General features: G+C 36.0%; 1 protein-coding gene across 1 annotated transcript in view; it reads left to right on the forward strand.

The window, feature by feature from the left end:
• LOC103536092 (sodium channel protein type 5 subunit alpha) overlaps positions 1–17,434 on the forward strand; it is a 34,028-nt gene extending 16,594 nt beyond the window's left edge. Inside the window, exons 12-25 of the mRNA XM_030446507.1 lie at positions 541–776; positions 885–1,037; positions 2,171–2,524; positions 3,609–4,061; positions 7,293–7,404; positions 8,438–8,592; positions 9,815–10,004; positions 10,627–10,724; positions 11,199–11,453; positions 12,273–12,326; positions 13,198–13,339; positions 13,782–13,882; positions 14,625–14,889; positions 16,284–17,434. Coding sequence (XP_030302367.1) covers positions 541–776; positions 885–1,037; positions 2,171–2,524; positions 3,609–4,061; positions 7,293–7,404; positions 8,438–8,592; positions 9,815–10,004; positions 10,627–10,724; positions 11,199–11,453; positions 12,273–12,326; positions 13,198–13,339; positions 13,782–13,882; positions 14,625–14,889; positions 16,284–17,434 — 3,719 coding nt within the window. The remainder of the gene's footprint in view (positions 1–540; positions 777–884; positions 1,038–2,170; positions 2,525–3,608; positions 4,062–7,292; positions 7,405–8,437; positions 8,593–9,814; positions 10,005–10,626; positions 10,725–11,198; positions 11,454–12,272; positions 12,327–13,197; positions 13,340–13,781; positions 13,883–14,624; positions 14,890–16,283) is intronic.
• Positions 17,435–20,302: the final 2,868 nt, after the last annotated feature.

Genomic DNA, 20,302 nt, shown 5'->3' on the forward strand with positions numbered 1-20,302 from the left:
AGGATAGTCAGACAGAGGATCTGCCTGTTGTGCAGTTTCTGACTTCATGGCTGGCCCTATTTTGAGGAGGGGGCTGCACTTGAGATCACCTGTGGTCCATTCCAACATGACTTATCTTACAACCCTATCCTCAGCTGACAACACCAAGAAGCGGGAGACACCCTTCATTTTCTCCTGGATTTTGCTCCAAATCCATGCTGATTCTGTAACTATGCAGATACAACTCACAGAAAAAAAAAGTTTTCAGTTTTCCCAGAGACATCTATTTGTCCATAATGCAGATCCTTTCTCATACTTCAATAATATAACAAATTTATAAAGAGGTGGGTACTATCACCTGTTTCTGTAATGATGAGATTGCTGATGGTCTGTGATTACTTTATGTAGAATAGGTGAAATAATTTTTTTCAGTGACATCATTATGCTCACATGACATTGATTATTCTGTTGCAATCTTTTCTTTGACTGGTTGTCTTTGTCCTCGTACTATAAAATTCCTCAGAAGTTTTTTAGTATGTCATTTTCTCTCTTGTCATTTAGATCTGCAAGAGTCAAAACTGAAATGCCCTGCATTCTTTGGACGTTTTGCTCGAAAATATCTCATCTGGAATTGTCCATTCTGGAGAGTAATCAAAGAGAAGGTGAAATTCGTAATTTTGGATCCATTTGTTGATCTCTTAATCATGGTTTGCATTATCGTGAACACATTTTTCATGGCTCTGGAATACCCTGAGATGCCACTCTATTACCAAAGTATGATTTTTATAAGTGACAAGGTAAGTCAGGTCTATGTTAGAATGAAACCATTTATACTGGAACAGTGCCATAAGAAGAAATACTTTTTCAGGGCCTTTTTGCTGATTTTTTTTTTTTCCTCATTACAGGTTTTCACCCTGATTTTTACAGCAGAAATGGTCTTGAAGATCATTGCTCTAGATCCTTACACCTATTTTCAGCAAAAATGGAATATTTTTGACAGCATAGTTGTTATGATTGGTTTAATAAACTTTGAAGAAAATCTGTCATACTTCAGGCTGGTAATTATCTCTTTATTTATGTGTGCTGTATATATTTGGAAAAGATTACAGTGGAATACCCACGTTATTTTACTTATGAATCTGTTAAATCAGTTCTCTTTGTTAGTAAATAGTAAGCCAACATGAATGTTTAATTGAAGTGAATATTAATATTAAACAATATGTTCAATGTTTTCATTACCCTGTGTATATTGGATACTACAAATCATCTGGCATAATGCACCCCCTTGGAGATTTGACCTTGCAAAGAGTTCACTGGTTCCCTGTTAGGTCTGCACAGTGGCACTGCTCAGCTTGGTTTCAGATTTTCATTTCAGGAAAGATAATACCTGAGTGGTTTTGTGAGCTGAAGGATAGCAAAGGTTCCATCACAGCTTTTCATTTTGAGTTGAGATTTGTAAAATAATGTAGCTTTTCTCAGAGCTTAGACTTAGCCTTGAGGTGTCCTCAAGTTTTCTCTTCATCTTAGGGAGAAGGAGGTGTAGCTTGGAGATGTCTATGTATAATGTTAGGGGATTTGCTCACAATTTTGCTGTGCATTTAGAATGCTAAATTTACTAATTGCTTCTAACATCCAGAGTCATTGCACCTAGAAGTTCTACTGAATTCTGTTCATCTTGTGTTTCATGACTGTGAGGTTTTAAGAGCCCCAAGTGCTAATTTAATTAAAAATGTCCTTTTTACACAGGAGAGTGCATAGAGTGGCTTTTCAGAACCTGTTCTAAGTTTGCTGCATGAGAAATAGAAAAAAATATTTTTTTCAATTTTTGTCTGATTGCATTTAATGTAATCCAAAGTGCAGTGATTTTGTAAGCCTTATCCATAAGCCATTTGATTATTATTACTATTATTGTTATTGCTATTAATATGAACAGACACATGGTGGCATCTAATTTGGCACAAACAACTTGAAAGGTTCCTTTGGCAGGTTTATTCTCAGTCACATTAACTTTCTGAGTTTAAGCACAGTGCTTCTGGATTAGAACAATTAAAAACCTTTATTTTTGGGAAAACTTGAGATAGTGTTACTGAAGTAAAGACAGCATGATAAGTCTGTGGGTTTTTTGTGTACTGTGATATCTGTTCATTGTTTGGCACTCATATTGTTCTGTTCTCTTGTGTTTTACTTACAGCTCAGGATCTTCAAATTGGCAAAGTCCTGGCCAGCCTTAAATACTCTTGTGAAAATAATTCTAAATTCAGTTGGTGCTCTGGGTAACCTCACTCTGGTTTTGATTATTTCTGTATTTATTTTTGCTGTAGTAGGAAAGCAGGTTTTAGGCAATTATTATGAGAAAAATTGGTTTAAAATAAGCACCGATAGGAATTTACGTTGGCATATGAAGAATTTTTGTCATTCATTCCTGATTATATTCCGAATATTATGTGGAGAATGGATTGAAACCATGTGGGACTGTATGGAAGTGGCTGGAAAAGGGCTGTGTCTACCCATTTTCTTGCTAGTCCTGGTGATAGGAAACCTGGTGGTGAGTTTCAAGTTCTTTTTGAGTCACTACTGAATGCATCCAGTTATATTGGCATATGTTTTTCCTAAGCAAACTTAATCATTTCAAGTGTATTCACACTATTTATTGTCTTTTCTGGATATTTCTGGGTGTTTTTCTTCTCTTTTTCTCTTCCTCGTTTTCTCTCTCTCTCACACCAAGGGTTGCTGTGGAGCAAAATACACAAAATCATTCCTTCCACCCACTACTTCTTTATTTCAGTACTTTTGATAATTTGGTAATTTTGATAATTTCTTCATCTGTTGTGTTGCTAGGATCAAATAACCAAACTGTTGAATGCTTTTAATGCTTACTAAATTATCCTTATATTATCAACTGTTTTGCAGTCCCCAGTATATCTGGTTTCTGATATACTATGTCTAACGTATATACAGTGTAAGATGAAAGCTTTTTCATCTCCTGAGTTTGTTGGTCTATACCAGTTCCTTTTTGATGGTGATGTTACTAAACTTAACTTTGCCTGCTTTTTCAATATATCTACCTCCTCATACATTATGGACACAGAATCAGAGTCACAGAATCAATAGAATCACAGAATGGTTTGGGTTGGAAGAGACCTTAAAGATCATCAAGTTCTAACATTCCGGCATGGACAGGGACACCTCCTACCAGCCCAGGCTGCTCAAGGCCCCATCCATCCTGGCCTTGAACACTTCCAGGAATGGGGCACCCAGAACTTCCTTGGGAAACCTGTGCCAGTGTCTCACCACCCTCACAGGAAAGAATTTTTTCCTAATGTCTAACCTAAGTCTTCCCTCTTCAAGTTTGAAACCATTGACATCAGTGCATGTGAAAATATGTTTGATATACCCAACCCCCCTTCCTTTTCCTCCTGTCCGTCTTTCCAGAAGGGGCCATACCATACTATATTAACATTCAGCTATAATAGTAAATTATTATGTGGCAATGGTTGATGAAAGTGAGGTTTGGTGGGGTTTTTAAGTTTTTTTTTTTTGGTTGGTTGGTTTGGTTTTTTTGTCTAAGGAGGATTTTCTGAATTGCCTTTTCTATTAGCAGTAGTGTCTCAAACTTTAACTTTTTGCAGGTGCTCAACCTATTCATTGCCTTGCTGCTGAGTTCATTCAGTTCTGACTCCCCAAATGGAGAAGAGGAAATGGGAGAAATGTCAAAATGTCAGATTGCAATTGCACGGATTCGCAAGGGGCTGCAGTACATGAAAGGCAGGATTTTTAATTGTTGTGGGAAACTAATGAAACGAAGCCTCAAAACAACAACCAAAAAGAAGACTTCAGTGAAAATTTCTGCCAAAGACATAGAGGAAAATAACTATGCCATGGCAGATGTCAGAAAGGATATAGACAACACTTGCTTTGACCCTGAGTGTTACAGTTCTGAAGAGAGTTCTTCAGTAACAAGGAAATATGGAGAATATTTAACCAGACATAGTACCTGTGTTTCCATTGCAGTAGCAGAGACTTATACCAGTGAAGATGATAGTGGACACAGTGTATGCACAGAAACAGAATACAGAAAACAGGTAAGAAATATTAAATATGAAAAATTATTCTAACTTATATCTCTAATATAATCTTTAAGACTCAACAGGAAATGTTAGTCCCTTGGGGTTTTTTCTGCCATTTTACTTTGTTCTTCTAGCAGTTTAAAAGTGCAGGACCTACCAAATAATTTGTTGTTCAGTAAGAGATGTTGCTTATCCACTCTTTCATCATTCTCTAAATTTACAGCCATAATTCTGTTTCAGCTCAGCTCAGTGCACTAGGACCTCTGGTTAATTTCTTTTAGAATCCTACCTTATTCACAGGCAGTAATAATAAAATGCAGCAGATTACAGTATACCTTCCCTGCAATGTTTTGTCAGAAGGTGAACGGAAGAGTATTAACCTTTTTTCAGACCTATACTAATGGAAGTAATAATAGAAGCTGTCTTGTACAACAGAAGAAAGAACTGGTTCGTAGGTTCTTGACATAAAGCAAGACAAAAAGTCTCTTACAGAAAGTAGCTTATGGTTTGTTTTTTTTATTCCTTTCTGTTTAATTTCTCCAGCTACCACACTGAAGTACAAATGAAATTTTCTGAGATGTTGCAATTGTGCTTTTTTTCTTCATAGGCAAAAGTGTTGGTGTAAGCATGTGGCAACGTGAGGTTTACTTCATCTAAAAAACACACCCAAATGTGTGAGCAGCAAGTCAGGTGGAACACCAGGTTTTGGTGACTATACTATACCTAGATTAGCTTCTTAATGGATGTGTTTTATGAGTGTTAGTTGTATTTGGGCTCAAAATGCAACACCTAGTGTTATGCCATGATAGAGACATCATGTACTATTTTTGGGGTGGATTATAATTTGGTGTCCTGGTAAGATCCATTTCCTACGTTTTTGGTTACAAGAGGAGGCATCATCAGTGGAATACCTTTAGACAAGTTCTCAAAGAAGCAGAAATAGATGATTACCTTGAATCACCCATAGCTAATTGAAATATGTTGTCTGTAAGCATTTGATGACAGAAATTATTTTGCTGCTTTGGTGGAAGGTGGTATTGCTTGGAATTGGTGTTGGCAAAAGGACCTCAAGCTGATTGGGATCACAGCTCTTCTGCCTGGAACTAGAAACATGAGGCTATTGGGGTTCAGCTGCAAAGGTTGCTACTGAGCCAGTTCACCAAAACTTTGTACATTGGATGCAGGAATCCATCAGTGGGTTGAATGTGGATTTTGAGGAATGATAAATTTCCAGAGGATAACCACAGGACCACAGTTATTAAAATGGAGGAAGAAAGTACTCTTCTTATGCCTTCTAGGCATGTTATTTAATTATCTGTAAAAAGACAAATGTGCTAAATTTTGTGGATGCTTTAGATTCTGTTAAAGAATTTTGACTTTTAAGAATGACCATGAGGAAGTAAAATGTGGAATATCGTCTGGTTTGCATTATTTCATGCAGAGAGAGAAGTTAAGGCATAGAGAGCATTGCCGGAGTTCAAGTGGCTTCAGTCAGATTTCTGGGACTTCTGAGACCATAAGTGGTTTTTCAGATACACACCAAAAGAAAGAGCAGAAAGAGGTAATTAGAGCTTTTATCATGTTCTAGAGATGAAAATTGTCACAACGGTTTTCTCATTCAGCAATGACAGGACAAGCTGGGTTTTTTTTCCAAAGAGTAGTAAGAGCAATCCCTTTAAAGATGGTACATCTTTCTAGATGTAATAGTAGTCTGAAGCATGGAGGTTTGTCTCTCATAAGCAGTCATGTCTAACAGTAATTAATATATTTGTACAGCACAAGTAAGCAGAAATTAATTAAGAAACATGCTTACTTTAAACATATCTGATACATATAATTCATTTTTATAGGTAGCTCGGTGTGCTGTCGCCCTTGGCTACAAAAATCTGTTCTCTAAAAATGGTTCCCAAAGCAATCATCTTTTTCTGGTGTAGAAACTTAAATTATTCTAATAGAGTAAGGTTCCACATGAAAAAAAGGTGAAAAATCATGGTTTGCCTCTAATGACCCAGAAAATTAAAAGTTCAGCAGCTTTCTGGGCTAATACCCCCAAAAGTCAAACCACATTAGCATTGTCTGGCTTTAGATAAAGTTGGGAAAAGTTTTGTTTTGTAGTTATATTTAAAAAAATATTAAATGCCTGTGAATTTAAATAATTACATTTTTGTCTATGTTGAAGATTCCCTTGGACCTTAAGTTTGCTTGGAGCAGCATGGCTGTCAACAGAGGCAGTTCTCCCTTCTTCTGGCTTCTAATTCATATTCCTGTACTCAGACCTTCCCTTTCCATGTCATACAAGGCTTTTACATTTCATGAATGATAGATTGCTTTATTTCTTTTTCTTTATACTTCTTTTCCTCATTGTCTTTAGTTTTACAAGTGTATAGGTTACCTACCAATAACTACAAAATTCTTTGGGATGCATAGACATTTCTTTCTTGCTAGGCCTTCTGATCTTCAAGTCTTTTGAGATATGGTGTGAATCTCTGATAAAAAAAAAAGGGGGGGGGAATTGGATTAGCATGAAGAAATCAGAGTTTTCCCTAAAATAAAGCTGTAGCCTAATGTAACCTATTTCAAACATTATCCTTCCTGAGAACCCAGGGGAATGCTCAGGCAGCGTCATCTTCCTGGGCAGAGATATCCCCACCCGTGGCAGGTTGTTCCCCACCAGCCATCAACCTCATGCAGGACAGTGATGACATCTCCCCCAAAACAATGCACCCCACAACCCCTCTGTGTCTCCCTGCTCTGCAGCCCTTAGGGACCTGGCACTGCCCCAGGAGGTGCCCCTCGACGGGACCCTCTGGGGCACAGAGTGCTCCCTGGCAACCACTGAGGAAAGGTGTTTCTGACAGACTGACATGCTCTCTAATCACAGTACCTGTGACATACTCTGGGGTTTCAAAAAATACTCAGAAATGGAAAGTCCAAATTAAATCATTCCAGAAAAATAAAAAACTTACGCTGGGATAAAGCTGAACTGGTTTAGTGTAGATGACTAAAAGAAAGCAAGAAATTTATTAGATTAAAGGCATAGAAAGAAAGAGTAGGGATTAACCTTTCTTCTCCTATTATTTGTAATTTTGTTTTGGTAGCAACATAGAGATAATTTATACACTGCAGATTTTTTTTTTTTTTTGGGGTGGGGGCAGGGTGAGGGGTGGGGTGATGTATTTCTTTTAAATATGATAGCCAGATAATATCAAGCAAATAAGTTCTCATCTTTGCCCTTCTCCTGTGCAGAAATATGATGCTGGTAGCTATTCTGAAGCCAGTACTGTGGACCCAGTTGCTCTTTTGGAGGTCCTTTCAGAGCCAAAAAAGTCTCACCTACCCAAGGACTGCTTTGGAGAATGTAAGAATCTTTTATGTATTGTGGTGACACCAAATGAAACAATATTCAAAGATACCTTTATGGAACGTTTCCAAAGTGGCAGGAGCTGTTTAGCTGAGATACTTGTTTATAAGCATAAAAACTCAAAAAAGTGTGCTTGGATCCAGCATGGGGCTGGAGCAGAGTTTGGGGTGCCTGAACGCAGACATTTAGTACCACGTGAGGTCCCTGAGAGCATGCAGCTTCATGAAGCTGGCAGGACTTTTACAGAAGCTGTAGAATACCCAAAAAGCCTTCAAATGGTTCTAAACACCTGTGTTTAGTTAGTAAAATGCCATCTTTGGAGTGTGATTCAGGGATCTGTACACGAGCAAAGGCACCCAAAGCCCCTTTGAAGGGTCACTTAGGGTATGTATGTCAGTACCTGGGATCTTAAATGCCACTTCTCCATTGTTTGTATTTGTTTGAGCTCCTGGTACCATGGATGAATATCCACTCAATGTAAATAATGGAATTGAGAGGGCTGGACATCTACAGACACCTGCATTTGATTGCCTGAACTGCTCTGTAGCCTCTGTTAATGTGATTCAATCCTGCAGCCCTCACGGCTTAATGGAAAAGAGGCTTTTTGGTGCATAAGAGTGAACAGAGAATCTATTTGTAACATCTCTGCAGTGAAATCAAGGGAATAATCAGTAAGAACAATAATTTGCCAAACCACTAGGAGGGCAAAATGAAATAAATGCAGAAAATAAGATAAGTTTGTTACATAGAAGGGGCGGATTTTGAGATTAAGTTTTTGCAGAAGGGCTTGTGAACCAAAAAGCTTCTTTGCTATTTCCATGTGTGACTTGCTCTATTAAAAGAGATTATTTTGTCCTACAAATGTTGTATTTTCTTTAGATTTAGATCATTTCAGCCACAGCACCAGGTAAAACGAGTGCACATTTTTTGTACAATCTGTAGAAGATAATTTTAAGATGTTTTATGCTTTTTGGATTCCACGTCTCTTACATTTTCCATGGAACCGAAACACTGTTGTTTCTCCTTTCAGATTGTGTTGAATGTTGCCCATGTTGTGGAGTGGATGTCACCAAATTTCCAGGCAGAACTTGGTGGAGATTTAGAAAAACCTGCTACAGAATTGTTACACATAGCTGGTTTGAAAATTTTATCATTTTTATGATAGTTTTGAGCAGCGCAGCACTGGTAAATTGGATTTAATTTCTTAAATTTTGGATTGAGGCTTGTCAGTAAAGGAAAAGAATCTTATTATTAGATTTAATTTCTTTATTTCGTTTTCACCTTTTTTTCTCCAGGAAGAGACAAGAGTATCATAAACACATCTCTTAGAAGTTATAAGGCTCTCTCCCCCTTGGATAAGTTATTTAAATGTATAGAAACATAGTCATCTTCATAGTTCTTCATGAAACACAGTTCTTCATGAACTTGTGTGTGTTTTCAGAGCCTGAAATTGCTTAAGAAAGCTTACAAAAAATGAAGTACTTCTAATTTTATAAAGCAGATTCAGTAAAACTGAGTAAAAGCTGAGTAAAAATTTAAAATAATTAAAACATTAAGGTGATCAGAATCTGAAAGTGAAGATGGTTGTAAATGGTAGGTGACTTAGTTATTACTCGGATTGCAACCATTTCTACAGAAGAACAAGTGGAGCTTTGTTTTATTTGAAAACATTCACTAAGTCTAGTGAAATTAGTGCACATTATGTAGTGCAGAAGGAAGATAACCAGTGTGAAAGTGATTTATGTGATAGATGGCAGAATTTTCCAAATAAAATCTGTTGTGTGTGCATTAAGTTTAGGTTTAATACTGAACCATAGATTTGAACTGTCTGCTTCAAAATTTCCTGGCAAAATCCCCGAGGTAACTCCCTGGGATTCCCATGAGAGCTTAAGGGGAACAAAACTGAAGCAAAGAAGAGAACTTTTTCTAAACCCTTATTGACATCCAAGTAGTCAAGTTTAGGTGAAACTCCAGGAATTACCAGTTCAGTTTTTATATTTTTTCATATCTGGACTGCAACTCTGCAGGCTGACTAAAAATGACTCCTTTGGAAGGTCTGTGTCTGCAAGAGGCTGATCAGTGTGTTTAATTCAACCTTTATTCTGAAGAATTTTAAACCCAACATCTTCAAACTATCTACTATCATGGGAAGCCCAAATGTTTGGTAGCCACAATTTGCCCATATCAGATATTTTTTTGAGAAGCATTGAGTGTAAACAACTGAAAGTATGTGATTTTTCAGCAAATCTGAAAATGAGATTGTGCTTATTTAACAATTTAGTTTTTTACATCTAAGTATAAACCTGAATAAGTAGTAGTTACCTATAGTAAGCCAAAATGTGTGTTCTTGTGCAATTTTAAAATAATTTTCCATAAAATTGTTTTAAAACTGAATTCTTAAATCTAGGCATTTGATGATATTCACCTGCAGAAAAGAGGAAAAGTGAAAGTGATCTTAGATTATGCTGATAAAGTATTTACCTACATCTTTTTTATGGAGATGCTTCTGAAATGGGTAGCTTATGGCTTGCACAGTTACTTCACAAATGCCTGGTGTTGCCTTGACTTCATCATTGTATGTGTAAGTATTATATTCAGCCTTACATTTTGAATATTGATCTTTTTTTAATAGAGAACTACATGTAAAATGTGATTATGAATAAACACAAGTCCAAAAGGCAGTTTCCAAAACCTAAAAAAAGTTGCAATCAAGACTTAGGACAAATGGAAATGGAAATTGTAAGCAATGATCTGAAGCTACTCAAGAAATTAAGAAAATTAGTATCAAGAGATTAGTATTGCTGTTATTGAGGACCATGTTGATTCTAAAAACTTTTTCAGGTGTAGAGAGTACGAGTGCTGATCAGGAATAAAACTAAGATAGATGAATCAAGGTGATAGAAAATTATAAAGTGAATGGCAGCTCTTACATTTAGAAACAGAAAAAAGTAGAGTTGCTTCCTTAAAGTAGAAAAACTTTAGAAGGTAAAGAGAGTTTAAAAGTATTGTTGGAAAAAATAATTTACCCGAGGATTAAAACCATAGAAAAGTGTGTTTTGCAACCAAAGAAATCCTAGCAGTAGGATTTAGCTATAAAGAGAAATGCTGAAATCATCACTAAGGGGGGATGTGTTTTTGTGTATCATTTAATAATCTCAGTTTCAATTCAATGAACACAGATATCATTCGTTTCCTGGAGACTAGATAGTACTTCCAAAGATCCAACACCTTGTTTCTCTGGGAATGCCCTGAAATCTCTCAGGACTCTCAGAGCACTGAGGCCTCTTCGAGCTTTGTCAAGATTTGAAGGGATAAAGGTAAGGATGCTGGGGCTTGTGTCCATGTCTTGTAATAGCTGCATTCTAAGTTTTTTGAGAAAATTTCAGCCTGAATCTCTGGTTTGGGATTTGATGGCATTAAGATAGTTCAATTGCCTACTTCTATCTTATAGGAGATAGAAGATACTTCTATCTTATGGTTGTTATTTTGAAATAATACCTAACACTTTTACAATAAGTTATAAATACACAGGAAATAAAGAAATTTAATTATAATGGGCTGTCAGAAGAAATTGTTAAGGGTAGTAGTCAGTGAAATTTGCAGAACAAATTAAACATGGAAAATGTCATCCAGTGAACTTGACAAGTTATTCTGAATAACATGAATATGCTTGAAGAAAACTGGAGCCTTTTAAAATTGCTTGTCAATAGAAAAGAAAATATATACATAGTTATTACAGAAAGCATTGATTGTGAATAACTGATTGTTATAATACATTTTGTTTATTTAAGGTTGTTGTGAATGCACTCCTGGGAGCTATCCCCTCAATCCTGAATGTTTTGCTTGTCTGTATTGTCTTCTGGCTCCTATTTAACATTGCTGGAGTAAAATTACTTGGACAAAAATTTTGGAAATGTGTACTCACAGAAGGAAATGACAAGAATATTAATAACAAAACTGACTGTATTTTATATGGTGGAACGTGGACAAACAGTGATGTAAACTTTGATAATGTTGGGATGGGATACTTGGCTCTTCTCCAAGTGGTAAGTTTTATAAAAAAATCAGTTTGGGTTTTTTCAAGGAAACGTGTTTGTCATCTCAGCTATAGGACACCAAAATGCTCATCTGAAAGCTGCTTGGTTCCTCCTAATGAAAAAATTAACATATGGAACCTTGTGTTTAAATCAAGCACTGTGTCCTGTGGCTTTTCAATTTTGTTTTAATTTTAATTAACACACTAAGCTTGAAGTTGTGTGCATGTCACCAGATTCATTGTTGTTCTCATTTTCTTCAGTAAAAGTTAGTTCACTGTGGGTGAGTAAGGAAAATGATGCAATTTATATTTCTATATTTTATTATATAGGTCTTGACATATTAGGATGCTAATTTATTGATCTCCCTAATGCCACAACAAAGGAGAGAAAGGCATTTTTTAAAGGTGACTGTTACCTCTGTAGCTTTTCTGGTTCTTTGCCTTGTGTTCTCCAAAGTGTTCTGTGATTCTGCAGGGCTGCTAATGATTGCAGGAAGTAATAATCTGCTGTTTCCTTAGAAGCTGTTTTTGTCCTTTTAGGATGTATTTGCTAGTTAAGCTGAACCTTTTTCTGCCTTTACAGAAAGCAGAGAACTTACAAAAATTTCAATTTAACAAGAGTCATCATTAAACCACATTTATGGCAATAAATGGCATAACTCCAGTGAATCATAATTCCAGGAGGATTTCTGGAAGTGAACATGCACATAGTGAACATGCACCCTTTTCACTTTTCTACCACTTTTAACACATTTCTATTAGTTCTCCCCAATTTTAAAATTATTATTATTTTTTTTTAGTTAATAACTTAATAATACTTTTTTTTCAGGCAACTTTTAAAGGTTGGATGGATATTATGTATGCAGCAGTAGATTCACGTGAGGTATGTCAATAGAATAAAGTTTTAGTTCTTTTCCCTTCTAGCTGTATGATCAAATTTTCAGGTTTGTTTGCTCTATCAAGTCACAAATATGAGCAAATGAATGCTGCACACTACACAGTGGAACAATAATCCTTGGCATACCAAATATCTGGAACTTAGACAAAAGAAAAGTAGTTGAAAGGGGAAGACATCACAAAAAACCTCCTGTTCCAAGTATGCAGAGGGCAAGGTGTTGCAAGTTTTGGACAAGTGTGTTTTGGAAACAGAGTTCTTGAAAGGATTGTGCCTGTGAAGCAAATTTCATTCTTTTAAAAATGTGTTGAATAGCTTTACAATAACAGGCAAGTTTAGCAGCTATTTTCTGGAGTTTTCTTTGCTGTATTTGACATCCTTACTATTTCTTCCATATTTCCATTTATTTTTTCTCACACTCTCAGTAGTACAGAGTATTTTAAGTTTTCTACATTACATTTCATTTTCATTTTTCTTATTCATTCAAGTTCTGTGACTACAGTGAAATAGCTGCTTGTTAAGAAAATCATTCCTTGATCAAAGTGAGGTGGATTTTTAAAACTGCTTCTTGGCTGGGCTACCATCCAAGGGGATGGTTGTTCACAGTTATGTTTAGTCTGAGCTATTTTTCTGGTCTAATAATTCAAAATATAATTTCTGGTTGGAGCTGTTTATCTATTACTTAAGAGTTTGCTAGGGCTGTGTATCTTTGGAAGTAGAGACAGAACTAGAGAGCTTTGCTTATGCACCTAAATAAAGGTTTAAATGTGCAGAAGTGATTTATTCCTCACCACTATAAAGATTTGTTATTATAAAAATTATCTGTGATTATCTGATTATTACTTTTTTTTTTTAACAGCTAAACGAGCAGCCAAAGTTTGAAGCTTTCTTCTCCATGTATATATATTTTGTGATTTTCATTATTTTTGGATCTTTCTTCATGCTGAATCTTTTCATTGGAGTGGTTATCAGCAATTTTAACCAACAAAGGAAAAAGATAAGTACTACTTGAGCTAATTCAGGGTCTTCTGTAATCCCACTTTGGTTAAGTGAATGCAAGTTTGACATTCAGATGTCTAATATTTTCATAAAACTGTTTATAAATAGTTTGAATATTTAAAATAATATTGAAATACCATGCTTTGAAAATAGGAGTCCTCTCTTCCTCTAATCTTTTAGTAATTTACCTGTAAATTCTATTTTCATACCAAGTCCTTAATTTCTTATAAGGAAGAGGAGAAGAAGGAAGGAATAAGTAGTTTTAGAAAAGAGAAGCCAAAACCAAATGGAAAAGCTTAATGCTAGGCCAGCTTTACCACAGTTGAGGATACTTAGTGGTGTTTATTTATTGTGTATTGTTTATATATTATATATTATATATTATTTTATTTAGCTGACTGCTTAAACTTCAGATGAACAACAGTATTCCTTCCCTTTACTTAGGTGGAAAAGACCTATTTTTGACTGAGCAACAGAAAAAGTACTATAATGCCCTCAAAAAACTTGGATCCAAGAAACCTCAAAAACCCATTCCAAGACCATTGGTGAGACTACATTAATATGACAGAAGATATAAAGATGACCATATTTAAACTCAGTAGCCACATATATCTAAACAAGCTTCATGTTAGAGCCTATCATCTTCCTCATTCGAAGTAGCATTTGCATTTTACTCTTTTTCTTTTTGCCATCTAATGCAATGTTTGTTTGTGTGTATTAATGTAAGGAAAACTGCAGCCTATTTATCACCCATTGAAATTTACCATGAATTTATAAAGGTGCCTATCAAGCATTTGCTATTCATGACATGATCATTATTTAAGTTGCATGATACTGCTTCTGCAGCCAGATTGCATTATTGGAGGTGAGAGTGAACAGTGAGTTGTACATGCTCCCTGGATGCTTTATTTCTTATGGTTTCTTTCCAAGCCTGGCTTCTCATATTCAGAATTTTTCCTGGTTATTACATTTTAACTGGAATTGCTTATCCCAAAATGTCTGCTCCAAGAAGTATTTCTATAAAAAGAGCTGTCAGTGTACCTTGAATATTTTTTTCTGCTCTATCATTTTTTTTAAGGAAATGTGGTTGTATGATACCTGAAAATAATTAGCCAAGTACCAAGACTTTTCTTTGACGGTCTAACTAAATCACCTAAAAATGCTTCTAGTATCTTATTGCTGAATTTATACTCTATTAAATTACTAAGCACAAACTACTGATCAATATTTTAATGTAGCCTGGGTCTTGGAAGCAGCATTAAGTGATTCTTCTCATTCTCTCCACAGAACATGTTCCAAGGATTACTGTTTGATATAGTATCACACAGAGCATTTGACATCACCATCGTGATTCTCATCTGTCTAAATATGATTGTTATGATGGCAGAATATGACCAGAAACAAGTCAAGGAAGTTCTTAATAAGATCAACTATTTTTTTGTGGCAGTATTTACTGGGGAATGTGTTGTAAAAATACTAGCCCTAAGACATTACTTCTTCACCTGTGGCTGGAACATATTTGATTTAGCTGTTGTGGTCCTTTCACTAGTTAGTGAGTAATCATTATTATATCAGATAATGTGTCTTATCAATACTAAGCCAAATTTCATTATGAAGTAACCACTTACATATATAAAATAAATAAATTCCAGATCCACTTTACATTTTCAAACCATATGCTAAGTTATTCCTTCTAAAAGGAGATATTTTTATTTTCCTTTATATTTGGATAAATGGATAAAATATATATCTATACATAATATTATATATATTATGTTAAATATATATATAATTTATATACATATAAGGGGGTAGTTTTCAATTATTTTTTATGAGTTTTGTTGAGTAACTAACAATATAAACTCAATGTAGTAACATCTTTTCTAAGTTATTTTATTAAACGATTGTCTCTATGTGTTTGATTTACATGTAATCACATCAGTTGTTGTTTCCAACAAGTAAAAGTAAATTCAGGTTAAAAATATATTTGTATGTAAAATGGGAAAAATTTATTTCATATTCCAAGACTTTCTCCTAGGAAAGAGGATCCTGAGGGCTGATTTAGAAAGCTCAGAAATATTTACTTGCTCAATACCATTCTAAATTTAGGCCACCACTTGTGACTGTGAAAAGTCTTATTAAATCGGCTTGGTTTTGCTTTTCAAGCAAGACTAGATGCTTATAATTTTCTCTTCAAAGGATCATGTATAAGCATTAGGTTTTTGTACAGTTTCTTTGGTCCATGCTTCCTTCTCAGGGTCAGATCATATCATGCAGTCAGTGATTGATAGGGAAGAAAAACTGATCTGTGAACTCTGCTTCATCCCTGAGCAGTTACCCTTTTGCTGTCCCATGCAACCCAGAAAAATGCTAACTTCTCAAATCCTCTGTTTGTAATAATTTATACTATTACTGTAATGCTGAAGGTATTCCTTACTCTGGTGGTAGGATTATACAACAAGGTGTGAGGGAGAACAGTTTTCCTTTATTTTCTACTTGCTCTTTTCTGATCTCAGCCAAGTACCAAACATTAATGAGAGTCACACATTTGGCATGTGAGACTTAGGCTTGGAGAAAAGGAAACAGTAAGGCAGCAGCTAGGAAACACGCCCTATAGCTTCCAGCAAAGGAGCTGAATGGATTTAAAAGGATTTTTAAGTACTTAAGCAATGTGTGATTTCATCCCCTGAGTCAGAGAAATCTGAGAGAATAGTTTCCAAACTATACATAATCTTGATACCTCTTTAATACTGAAAGGCCTTTCCTTTCCTAAGCTCTTTTGTAACCAAGTGCAGTATTGATGATAATGTTTGTGTAGAAAGTGATGTAATCAATGATCAATGTTACTTTCAACACCTGAAGCATAGAATAGAACAAAAATGAACATAAATAGTGAATTTCACTGGTATGGTTTGACAATATTTTGTTTGCTTTTTCATTTCAAAGGCATTGGACTTTCTGAGGGCTTTCGAACTTTGATCTCTCCTACACTTCTGAGAATTTTCCGCTTGGCGCGAATCGGCCGAATCCTGAGGTTAATTAGAAGAGCCAAAGGAATTCGAACTCTTCTTTTTGCATTACTGATGTCCCTGCCTGCACTGTTCAACATTGGTCTTTTGCTTTTTCTGGTTATGTTCATTTATGCCATTGTGGGCATGACAAACTTTGCCTGTGTTGGCTGGGAAGGTGGGATTGATAACCTTTTCAACTTTCAAACTTTTGATAGTAGCATCCTCTGTCTCTTCCAAATAACAACATCAGCTGGCTGGGATAATCTTCTGGTTCCTCTGTTAAAAGGATCCAATTCATGTGCTCCCAACTTAAATTTAACAGAGGAACAGAAGCAAAATTGCACTAATAGGGAGGTTGGTATTCTATATTTTGTTAGCTATGTCATCATTTCATTTCTCATTGTTGTAAATATGTACATAGCTGTCATTTTAGAGAACTTCAGTGTTGCCACTGAAGAAAGCACTGATCCCCTTTGTGATGATGACTTCGATATGTTCTATGAGACCTGGGGAAAATTTGACCCTCAGGCAACACAGTTTATTGAATATTCTGCTCTTTCAGACTTTGCAGATGCTCTGGCAGAACCCTTGCGCATTCCAAAGCCCAATAAAATCCAGCTCATATCCATGGACCTCCCTATAGTCAGTGGAGATAAGATCCACTGCTTGGATATCTTGCTTGCTTTCACTAAAAGGGTCTTGGGAGAATCTGGGGGTTTGGATGGTCTTGAATTACACATTGAAGAAAAATTTATGGCTGCCAATCCATCTGAAGTTACTTACAAGCCAATTACTACTACCCTTAAAAGAAAACAAGAGGAGCTATCAGCTCTCATTATTCAAAAAGCCTTCAGGAGGTATTTGAGGCAGCGTTCTTTTAAAAATAAATCCTTCTTGCACCGCCATAAACATTATAGCAGTGCTGACTTTGAAGAAGGAACACACGAGAGGAAAAGTCTTACTGCTTCAATGCTTCATGAAAATAATGGTCAGAAGTTAGATAGATCCCGGACTATATCTTCCATCTCTCTCCCTTTATTCTATGATGGTATTGCTGAAACAGATAGTGATAATGTGGATGCATAAGGTTGCTCCAGGCTGCAGCATTTTTGATTAGACTATTATCAGTTATAGTCAGGTGGAGAAAATATTTTGTTCCCAGAGCATAATAATTTAGAATAATGATGGCAGGCTTTTAAGTATTGTGATTGTTTATTTTTGCAAATCCTCCTTAAAACAATTAATATTTGAACAACCAAATTACAAACATTAGAGGAGAATCAAGCCATGGATTTTTTCCCCCAGCTACTGAACTAGAGGAATTAATTTTTACACCTGTTGTTTTTTGTATCATTTCATACATCTGTGTTCACAGAAGAAATTAATAAAAGATCAGTTGTAACAGTAACATGATTTATAACCACACAAAGCTTTAGAACATTGTATATCTCTTTAGAAAGAAAATCTGCTTTGAAAAATTCGTTATTATAACAAAATTAAATAACTGCATTTTCTGTAACAGAGCTCTCTCAAGACACTGAAGCATAATCAGCCACTAATTTCTATGTTCTTTGGGACCATCTTCCTCCTACTGCTTTCAGATGGATTTGTTTATGCTTAAGAATTTTTGAGGTGTCTTTAGATGTGCACCTAAATGGATTTAACATACCATCCTCAATTGTCTGTGCTTGCAAGCTGTATATAATTTGTTCTTTGTATCATTCAGTGTATGAAAATTGTGGAAATTATAGTTACCAAAATCAAATGCTATTATGAAGAAATTATTATTAATTTCTTGTACAGAAAATTTTGCAATTATACTTGATCTAAGATCATGGCATATCTTATAATACAACAGTTATTAAAGCTAGAGGAAGTATCTGTTTTATTGAAAAAACCCTAAGTATGAATAATGTGTATTAATATTACTTTTACTGTTTTTTAGTTTAGATTGGTCAGCTGAAGTGGTGTGGTGGCCTCAGAACTGCTAAGGAAATAGGACTATTTTAGATTCTTCAATAAAGGGTTCAGATGCTTAACACCTTTTTGTCTGTTTTTAAGAGTTATCTTCAGTTTCAGTTTATTACAAGACTTAATTATTAGAAGAGTAGAAGCCCAATAAGTTGCATGTGTTCCTTTTTAAAAGGAATAAGATTTAGCAAGAATAGCAGGAACAATAAAGTAGTAGTACTTTTATAATATGACAAATACAGTAAAATCTAGTCTACTTGAGGACAAATAAAGGCATGTGAAAGCTACAAGTTAGAGTTCAGAAACTAGTTTGAACAAGGTTTATTACTTCCAGAACCAGCTTCTTCTCAGGAAAAAAAAAAAAAAAAAAAAAAAAAAAGACAAAAATGGTTTGCAGACCGCTTAGAAATTTGCATGTAGTGTCAGCAGTAGGATGCAAAGACGATGGATCTGTTGGAGATCTTCTCCTGTCCAGCTGGGATTGCTTTCCTGCCTGCAGTATCTATTGGTGCTTTTCACAACATGGTTTGGGTCAGAAGTGGCCTTTGAAAGTCATCCACCCCCCTGCAATGAGCAGGGACATCTTGAATGAGATCAGGTTGCTCAGAGTCCCAGCCAACCTGACCTTGAATGTTTCTATGGATGGGGCTTCTACCACCTCCCTGGGCAACCTATTCCAATGCTTCACCACCCTCACAGTAAAAAATTTCTTCCTTCTATCTAGTCTAAACATATGCTCTTTCAGTTTAAAACCACTGGCCCTTGTCCTGTCACAACAGACCCTGCTAAAGGTTTGCCCTTATATTTCTTATAACACTTCTTCAAGTAATTCAAGGCTGCAATAAGGTCTCTCTTGTTGAACAAGGCTGAACAACCCCAGCTCTCACCCTGTCCTTACAGGAGAGGTGCTCCAGCCCTCTGATCATCTTTGTGGTCCTGCTCTGGACTCACTTCAACAGCTCCACGTCCTGGTATCACCACAGCAGATTGGAGGGGGAGAATCATCTCCCTTGAGATCATCTCCCTTCTTCTGAGGCAGCCCAGGACAGAGTTTGTATTACTGGGCTGGAAGTGCCCATTGCCAGCTCATGTCCAACTTCTCATCCATCAGTACCCCCAGGTCCTTCCCTGCAGGGCTGCTCTCAAGCCCCTGCCCCCCTGGCCTGTACTGATCCAGGGGGATGCCCCGACCCAGGTTCAGGATTTTCATATGGAAGTGAGCCAATTTCTTCTGTTCGATGTGAGCTGCCACCTTTTTTCAAGGATCAAATGCCATTAGATGGCAGCATTTACCAGCTTTTGGAATTTATACCCTTAAGTGGAGCATGTTGAGCTCCTGCATTCAACAAACAGAAATTAAATTGTAACTACAGAAAATAAAATCACAACCCTCTTTTTTTCCATCCTGGGCTCCCAAGGTTGCTGCAGTTCTCAGTTGGTGTTTTTTCACTGGCTGTTCTGTCTGGTTTTACACACGACAGATTGACAGACCTTAATGTGGAAAAGAGATGTTCTCCTGTGTGTTTGGATCTGCCAGGGAGGAAGCTTCAAGCCTATCTGTATAGCACTGCAACAGAAAATGTTTGTTAGGAAATAGGTAACAGGGATTTGTTCTTGCATATTGGTAAAAGAAGGAAAGACTGGAAAAGCCATATAAGAGACTTTAAAGCACTGAGAATATGTAACAAAATGTCACATTTTTTAATATGTATTTTAAAAGAATTATTCTGATCTTTGCAATTTAAAATTACCTCGTCTGAGTGCAACAGTAGGTGATGTGTCCTTGGCCAGAATTAGAAATACTTCAAAGCACTTTATTTCCATTGTAAGGACAGGGATTTTGGACAAAATCTCACCTGGCATGAACACAGCCTTAGTGATTATTTTGCCTCAGAAATGTACATAAAGCCACATGAGTTCATCACACTACAAATGTAAAAGTCTGACCAATTTTTAAATATTGCTTAAGCATTAAAGTAGCCT

This window comes from Calypte anna, chromosome 2, assembly GCF_003957555.1.
Source record: "Calypte anna isolate BGI_N300 chromosome 2, bCalAnn1_v1.p, whole genome shotgun sequence".
Taxonomy (NCBI): domain Eukaryota; kingdom Metazoa; phylum Chordata; class Aves; order Apodiformes; family Trochilidae; genus Calypte; species Calypte anna.